Raw genomic sequence first — 9,838 nt, 5'->3', positions numbered from 1 at the left:
ACATTAATGTGAATATTTGAGATATGTCTTGTTACTAGTCAAAGATTTCATAGTAAGGATCAAACGGGCTTCTAAAATATAAAAATAGGTTACATAAATACAAATAAGATATAATTCTTTTGTTTTTTCTATCTAGAAGAGTACAAAAAAAATGCTGCAATGTAAAAAAAAACAACATAATTATGCATTACGTAATTGTTTAATATGCAGCAAAAAATACTGAATCATATTTGTTGTAATTTCTAATCTCGAATCGTAGCCACGTAGAGAAGGCGAGACAAAGTTTGTAAGAACAGCATATGAAAAATCAAATTCCAATCATAGCACTATCAAATTGTTACTAACCTAGTTATGCCAAACTCGCAATAGCATGCATACGCAAACATCTAACACAGACCTAAACACCAAAAACATCAGAAGACAGAAAGACAAATACACAACATTTACTAAACAACATTCATTCAGAACGCCAGAAAAGACATCGGAATCGAATTCATATTCATTATATGCACTAAAAAACAGATAAACAGATCCCGTTCATTAATTAACACGATAATTAGGCGTACATTTTCTCTGTATGTAGGCAATCGGTACAATATTAATGATACAATGCGCCGATAGTGAAAGTATGAGTCAAGATGTGCAGACAGACAATGCTTTAATTCATGTTCGTTCGGATCGAAGGACCAGGTTTTTTATGATGATGTACTCATAATTAATTGATTGACACTCATAATACCAATGTATTAATAATGAAATTCTCTTGCACGGTAATATGAATTAAAAAATAGAAATAATTTCAGTTAATTAGTTTACCTAAACGTATAACTGTGTATCTAATTTACCTAATTATATACAATTATTTCCTTTCAACATCGAAAGGAATATTGACTTTCAGGAAACGAATAGTCAGAGCAAACTAAAGTGATAAAATAATGATGCATTGCAGAAAATAAATAAACGAAACCATTAAACGTGCTTCGTTAATAATTACGGTGCTAGCTGGAAAGTGATAAATGTCAGGAAAACAAATGGGAGATGTCACTGCAGTCCTGCGCAGACGTATTGCCTCGGAGCGAAGCCTCCGCCTACCGCTACCGCTAATAATAGAGACTTCTTAAAAAACTGACCATAAGCCATAACGTCAAGTCATTCCGATTATATCATTATCGATTGTAACAACCATGGCATTCCCTCGAACAGCTGAGGCACCGGTCCGAGGTTATTTAGCCGGGTTGTTTAGACGCAATGCAGATCACGTGTGCGCTGAAAAACCTACAGCGGCTTCTGTATACGCCCTACGACATATTCCATCTCTATCCTTCATGCAAAAGAAATGTTAAGTTAGACAGGAAAGACAGTTTTGGGGTTGAGTCGAGTCGCCGACGCGTCTGCGTGTCGCGCACATTCAGCGGTCGATGGCGAACCGTTGCGCGCGCAAGTGTCTACCTCACCGGCCGTTTCAATCCATTCCGATCGGAGTTCTCGTGCCGAGCGGTCGATTCATACGCTAGCCCTGGGCGAACCGTCGGCAGTCGCGCCGGCGCCGCCGTCGGCGATGGACCACGACGAAGACAGGTCCTTGTCTCTGGGTACGGAGGTATCTGCCTCTGTGCCCCCACCGAGCCCGCTTACGGGATGTTATTTGCTCGCGGTGATTGGGGAGCCCCACACTCACGAGCACAAGGAGATTATTCTGCAGCGACTCGTTAAAGGTAAGTGAGCCGAACCGTTTGTCGCCTTTGCCCTGAAAAAATGGGAACTGTCACTGTGACAGCTGTCAAATTGGGAGAAAATTCAATTTGCCGGCGAGCGTCTGTTGTGGCATTAGAAACGTTATTTTTTAGCATCACAACACGCACTTTCTCCATTGATTCTTTGCCGATGAAGAATGATAGATCCGCCGGCTTCTCGGTGTTTGTTTTTTAGCGTAAACAACTTGTTATTTTGTGTATTTCCGGGTAAATAGACGCCGGCGGTGGAATGTGTTTCCGCTAATATTTTCGGGTAATGTGTTTTAATGTGTAATGCGGTAATACGTCCGTAGTTTCGTGTATTTTTCTAGTTACGTCACCGGTGACGTATATTGGGCTATGAACTATTAGGTCAATTAATTATTTAATGGAAAGACTGCGGCAAAAGGACCGCAGGACTATTTATATTACGTAATACTAACTAATAGAATTTGAATGAAATGTAAGTCTCGACATAATACATCTGGAAAGAAATCACTGCTAAAGAATAGTACGGTAATAAAACATAAAAGCCGAATGTTTCATAAATATCTAAGACGTATTTTTGATCCACCGGCTTTTTATATCGCCATTATCTTAACAGTTAAACGTTTGAGTCATCGATCTTTACGTAGTTTACCGCAAGGAAACATGCGGTCTTAGCAAAGTCTCTGTTTATTCGTAATTTAGTCTGCGGTTTTGTGAAAATCATCAACCATCTAACTTAGACATAATTTTTTAATCAAGATTATTATTTTACTATTAAATCACTCCAAGATAAGATGCCGGCGGCGAACGAAGCTCCGTCGTTTATTTCGCTTTTACTTAATCAGTCAACAATTATAATCTTAACAAACAAGAAAGAAAAATATTTGTTTTAATTTCGCCGGCCAACAAATTTGAGATAGAAATTTAAATAATTTAGTTATGAATAAATATGTCTCGTTCTGGCAAACTTGATCTATTCTTACTACTGAAGCAAAGTCACCTGTATTGAAACAGGTGATATTAAATATTGCTGTAAGGAGGTTTGGGATACGAACGATGATCAGCTGCTTTGCCGGCGGGAAGGTCATGGTTGAGGTCAGGTGCCGTCGCTTCTTGTAAACCAAACAATCTAAGGAGGTTCCTTATAAGAAAGTTTTAGGACGATCTTTCTAAAGACGCTGTAGATAGGAAAAAACAGATTTAATGTCAAAAATAAATAAATTAATAAATTAAAAACTACAAGACGAAGATTGAATTTTTCGGAAATAAAAGCTCATTACATTGATTCAAAAAACGTTTTTGTATATAAAAGTAGAAGAAAAATACACTTGACCGAAAAGTCAGGGGCATTTCTACGGACTTACTTAAAATATTTGGGTAAAATGGGTTTGGTGTACGATTAGTTTCTTAGCAACAGTAAAAGTCCGGCAGGGGAATAGGGTCAATCAATAATATATTCAAATTATATTTACGTTGAATATAGTTCACTTTTTTATTAATTGGGTTAGTCCGCGGGCATATAGTTACAACAATTGGTCCTTAGGGATTTCACACGCATGTACGAAAAGCCTACAATTAGGAAAATTGTGATAGTCTTAAGTATTTAATTAAAGAATTAGGTAAATATTCCGGCAGTAGGATATATTATGTTTTTACTTTTACCTGTTTTTGTTTTTGAGATAATTCAAGTCGACTTTCCTCTTTGGTAGAAAAGAAATATCGAGATAAAAGAGTTACAAGTCAAAATGAAATGAAACGAAACCATTTATTTTGCAAATAGGATATTAATTCATCACTTTTACATGTATTTTTTGAGAACGCTGGACCGATTTCTTCTTAGGGTAGTCCTATCTGACGAGAAATGTCGAAACAAATGTCGAGACAATATTACATCGATTATTGCAGAATATGATAGTGTGATATAGGAGAAAAGCCTGAATTATGGATAGATAAGAATCACAGATAAACGCGAGTTAACATTCCGTTATAGTAAATAAACAATTTTATTGCGATATAAAATGAGACAATACTGTATCTTCAACAGAAACAATGCAATTTGTTTTGCAAAGTCATGGTATATTATTTTTTATTTTATTGTCGGGGCAGATATTTTCTTGGAATTTTGATGATGCTCTTATCATCAAAGTGATACCTACAGAATGAATAGATGGTGTTTCTTCTTGCTAGCTTTTTTCCGTCTTCAGTAATTTTATTACAAATTAAATGTGAAGCGTGGACTTCTGATCATATTATAATTGAACATACTTACGAATAAATCATCTTCGGTCCTAGTGTACAAAATATCTTTAATGATTAAATCAAATATACCAAGAAATTACATAACTATATGGTTAATTATGTTAGTTAGTAGCCTATTTTGGATACGAAATTATTTTACTATACATTATGATGTTTCCTAAAGATAATAATAATATTTAAACAATTAACTTAGACTATCGCCGTCCATTGCGTGACATAGGCCTCCCACAACTAGCGCCACAACGCCTTTCAGGATAATGAGATAATATTAATTTTTCCGTAAAAGATAGAGATGTATTCATAATTTACAACAAACCAATACAAACCGACATGTAATAGGCAATTATCCAATAGAATTACTCCACATTTACGTATTATTATAAAACATAACTCAGGAATCCCAACAATGAGACCAGTCACAATACTCTCCTGGTTGATACAATAAACATTCAATCCAATGTTTAAATGAGAAGGGAAGCAGAGAATCCATTTTCTCAATAGTTTTCTATTGTAAGACTTATTATAGTCATGTTAATCGAACAATAAGACTTTATAATGTTGGTATATTTGTATGGCATCAAATAAATGTCTTATAAACATCTTGGTTTAACATTGGAGGTTGATTTTGAATTGAAATTGTGATTCTGAAGTGTTAGGCTTTCGTTTGTTTAAAATACAGCTTCAGCTACTGGGATTTGGTGAATAGGTTTACATAAACTTATAAGTAAATCGACGATCAACTGTAACATAGGTCTTGACAGTTTAATTATATATTTACAGTTAAAGTATTTTATTATTTGACAACATGAGTAAGACATATTTGATAGACTAAATGTGTGTGCAGTTACAAGTTTGCGGACCTTAAGATGTATTTGTTGATACAATTAACATTGTTGATACAATACCGCATATTACTGAATGAAAGCTGCTATTTAAATAATGAGATTTTCGTTAAACATATTGAGATAAAATTGCAGTTTAATCAGATTTGTCTACAAAATTCACTCGTGGCCAAAAAGACTACTTTTTTTTTCGTCACCCAAAACGTTTCAGATATCCATAATCCCAAAAATCATTATTTGATTACGAAATTAAATCCAATCAATACTGCTTTCAAGTATACCATATTCCGGGGACTTTATGTCTAAACCAAGAGCGACCCTCATTGGATCATGGGTTCAGTAAGGGATCTTCGACAATAATGGAAAAAGGGTCTTCTGATAAAGAAATTATGAGAGGAAAAAATCTTAGCTTGAAAACCTTATGATTAGTGTTCGATTTTATAAGAATTCTGGGCCTATGGACCAGTTACATGTCTTCAAGCGCTAGTGGTTTTAAAACGTTCATATGTCAATGTATTGACAAGTCAAAGATATATCACTTGTCGAACTGGAATGTCCAAGTCAAAGATTTGAAGTTTTCTATTCTAATGCGATTTACGATCTTCGGATTTTCTTATAAATTGATTTCAAACGAAGTATTTTACTATGATATGAAGGTAATATTGCTACCTATTACAGGAACAGTTACTATTATACGCCATTATAAATGAACACGACAAGAATTTCATTACAAATATCTAATTACAGAAATACTCGAGTAAATATCGTATTGTGAGGTATCACAATGCGAATTGTTCTAATTTAAATGACAATTGTTTTCAATGGGCTGTCATCATTCACCGATGTAATTAAACTGTCTTGGAACAGGTATACGGTAATAGCTACTGTATTATATTTAATGATATTTTATACAGAATTTAAAGGACCTTTGGGACCTTCGAATAAGTTTGTTTAAACGTAGTTAACTTCTTTATATGAAGCTTGGAGTCCATTTTAAAATTAATTTTACTCTTGTGTCGCGGGGGGTTTCATAAACAATCTATTCATATACACAAATACATCCTTTAAAACATAAACGATGTCATGGACCACACAAAAACAATATAAATTTTCAAAGATCTTTTCAACGATTAAATCAAAAACTTTGAGTTAAAATCAATTGAATTTGATTGTTTCAGTTTTAAATAGTTAGAGAATTTTATTGTTTAAATAATTTATTGAAGTTTGATAGTTCCAATTGTAAATAAGTAATAATTCTTTATAATAATTTTAGTAGTTTATATACAGTCGAACTGTTACTAGTGCTTATTATATCCATTTATTATGACTTAGCTTGAGACTATGGGAATATAATCAATTAATAGTCTTTTGTTTTAATAGTAAGCATACGATTGTGTGAACAAATTCAATTGGTATTTATAAGAGTATATAAGTGAAAATCAAAATAATGTTTTTTTTAACAATAATTAATTAATCGTAGTTGCTTGAAAGTTTTCAAGCAGTTTGTGTGTTGTGCTGCAGTATCTACTTAAATACTTTGTGATATTTTTACCCTTGAACTATATTATACCGAATTATGTGATGAACTAGAATGGCACCGAGATGCATAGGTGGATTTCTTGGTCAAATCATGAAATGCTAGAAAAAATTAAAAAAATATCAACAACAGTGAGGCCATACTATCAATAAAGCCTATGTCAGATCCCACTGGTGCGCAAGGCCTCCCCTTTTTTATACTTATCAAAAGAACTCTTTACTAAATCCTCTGAATTTGGGCAATTTCGTCCTATAGGTATAGAGTTCGCACAGCGAAGCCGGGCAAGTTAAGACTAAGGCCAACGTCATATTATGAGATTACGAGCCGGGAAAATAATCCTGAGAACCGACGGACGAATTCACAGTATTACACGATAATATACGTGGCACATAGAAAAGAAGGGGGAAGTGGTACAGTGCCGTAATGCTGAGGGATTATGAAAACTATCTTGAAAGAAACTCTACGTCTTCTCCCTCTACTCTGTCTACTCTAGGCCATGTACAGCACTGTCGGGCTTCAACAACTTCAAAATCATTACTTAAAGAGATGGCATTAGTTTTCCCCGACGATCCTGATGCTACTTCTCTACAAAATCATTAAATAATAAATTTTTATTTGCTTGAGACATGATATTTTACAAGGTAGGTTTCTGTAATCGTTTCAATAAAGTCAGTAACGTAGCGGATACCAAAAAGTGGATAAATAAAATCAACCCTATTTTCGAGTTTGATAAGCCTATCATTTATTAGTTTATTAGTAGGGAATACCTATGGCACCAAGTCCTTTTCTAGACATTGTACATCGGAAAATTGATGACAGTATAAAATATATTTTTAAATCCGCACAATTTACACACTAAGGTTGATCATCATAGGCTTATAAATACACTTCCTTCGATTTTCCTATATTCGGTGTTATGATCCGGCATTTCACCGTGCTCTGCGCAGAACTGGTACATTTACTGGCCGGTTATACATATTATTATGTCCGTCAGTTTATCGTTTTCTTAGTTCTGCTGATTTTGTCCCGGCCGCGGCCGCGCCATACCGTTTTATCTCCTTGCTTTGATGTCCGTCGGTTCGCTTTTGTTCAATGTATAAATAGGGGAGGTTTTATGTTACTTTTTCTGTTTCGAGGTAATTGTTTTCAAGAACGTCTGAATATTATTTAGGATTTTTTTTTTTTGTTTATGTTTAAGACAATTAAACGGATATTTTATAGAAATAATTTTATAAATGTAAGGTAAGGTAATTATAAGGTATTTATAAATATAAGACGTGATAGAAAAGTAACTATACAGCAGTAACCATATACATTTATCTTATTATTTTTATAGTCCGGTGCAGTTTTTAAAGTTTTACTTTACAAATAAAACGGTTTGTAAATCTAATTCAAATCAACCTTAGAAAGAAGGATGTGTCCTTTCTAAGGAGTGCTTTCCAATGTCGGTTATGTTTGTCGAAAAGTGCTTAATTAGGATAAATGTTTTTTGACTTAGATTTAGAATTTGAAAAAAAGCAAGTACAATTTTTATAAGATCTTTTATCAAAAACACGAAACAATTACGTTTTAACCAATTACATCATAAAAGGAGGTGTGCGTAATTTTGTTATTCGCGTTACGTTAATGGACACTAATCGATTAGTTTTTAAGTTAAACTACTGGTTATTGAGTTAACTTGCATCATTCATGAAACCTGTTTAGGAGAGTAACGAAATTTTAGTTTTATCGATAGATATGTCTGAATGTCAGTCTATTATGAAGTACAGTGGTATAATTATAATGAATATTAAATATTTATTCAGTAAAAGCATGATGTAACCTAGAGCGCGTTTTTGTAGTAAATTTCGTATGGATGATTCATTCTAAAAATATGTTATTTTTGCGCACGTATTTATCGGGATTGCCTGACTAGTTTCGGAACCACCCGGAGTCCTTAATAATGAGCTGACGTGGCGGCAGAGTCGCAAATTGAACTCCAAGTCAAATGTCTAGGTCTGTAATAGTAGAGTGCGTTATTAATCGTATGGTAACGTATACAAGTATAGGATTCTACAATTTTCTTAATGTTACGTAGCCTAATGAAAGCTATAAATTATGTAAATATGTTTTTAACATTTAATATTTTTAACTTATAAACAATTAAGAGAGTATTCTTATCATTATCTATTCGTTGATCGTACCTACGGTGTACGACAAATCAAGAAGTTACCCAGCGTTTGGTATACAACAGCACTCTACTTGTTTTCGAAAGATTTTACCCCGTTTGCATACAGATATTATACGTGTAAAATTCAATTGTTTAGTATTGAAAAAAAAAAAACTAAAGTCAAAGAAATAAAATTTGTTTGATTTAGGACTTCAAATTTTTCAAAGACATATTTTCTTACGACTATTGGTTTTAAGTAATACATTAACAAAAGTCAAGATAAACATCGGTTATGATAGAACAAGCGAGCATCGCGTGCCACTCTGCTACACTCGTGCACCTGCGCACAATACATAACTACTCGGCGGCACTCTTCAACTGATTAATGAGTTCGGTAATTATTTGGACAAATACTCAGTTTTGTATCTGAGTTATTGATATTTTCGGTAAAATGATTCTCTGATAAAATGATTTCGCTTGTACTTTCAAACGTCAGTTGTTCGAGTAACCGGTTAAATGGCGTTGTACAGTATTGTTATAGCAGCAATAGAAATACTTTATCCTTAAAAAAATCGACTATCATATCCCGGTTCTTGATATACAAGTTTTTGACACACAGAGGGACAGACAGCGGTGTCTTTATAAGGTTCCATTTTGCTACAGGTCACAATGTCAAAGTTAACTCTTATGGAAAAATGTTTGAAAAAACAAAGGTTTATAGTAATATGGTGACAAAGGAAGTATACTAAACAAACACTAACAGATAATAAAATGGCAGAATGACATTAGAAATCAGATTCAATTGGATTTCGTCAACGACACTCGTACACAGGATAAAAGTTAGGGCCCTTAGAAGAACCCATCTTCCTCCATATTCTATATATTTCTAGTAAATAATGAAACTAAGTAAGTACGTGATAAGCATCGGAGCTCGAGACGCGCAGATGCTCCGGTATGTGACGAACATAATTATAGTCTTACATGCATGCTTTCTTTTTGCATCGCTCGCTTAGGACTTGTGGACAGATCGCTTTGTGTAACCGACTGTGGCGATTTGTGAGATCTTTGCATATCACTGGAAACTTCCTTGGTTCTCCAGGTTTAACCTGGATTTTTAATATGAAGGATATTCCTTAAGTGACCGGCTGTATGTTATTACATCTTCATGACTGGGATGATCATTTTATCGTAAAGTAAAAGAATCCTGTAATAAATATCCTACCGAAAATCCGAAAACCTACTTTTTTAAACCATCGATGTCCTTCTGCCAAAGCCAAAGGACTTCCATTCGTGTTGCCTCTATACGATTGATTGCTTCCTCAAGACAGGT

The 9,838-nt window shown here is 34.1% G+C and overlaps 1 protein-coding gene across 1 annotated transcript in view; it reads left to right on the top strand.

The window, feature by feature from the left end:
* The first annotated feature begins 809 nt into the window (after positions 1 to 809).
* The window catches only part of LOC113493773 (microtubule-associated protein futsch-like), a 160,780-nt gene continuing 151,751 nt past the window's right edge, over positions 810 to 9,838 (top strand). The window contains exon 1 of the mRNA XM_026871788.1: positions 810 to 1,715. Coding sequence (XP_026727589.1) covers positions 1,559 to 1,715 — 157 coding nt within the window. The 5' untranslated portion in view covers positions 810 to 1,558. The remainder of the gene's footprint in view (positions 1,716 to 9,838) is intronic.

This window comes from Trichoplusia ni, chromosome 5 (genome assembly GCF_003590095.1).
Source record: "Trichoplusia ni isolate ovarian cell line Hi5 chromosome 5, tn1, whole genome shotgun sequence".
NCBI lineage: Eukaryota > Metazoa > Arthropoda > Insecta > Lepidoptera > Noctuidae > Trichoplusia > Trichoplusia ni.
This window is presented reverse-complemented; position numbering and strand designations above follow the sequence as displayed.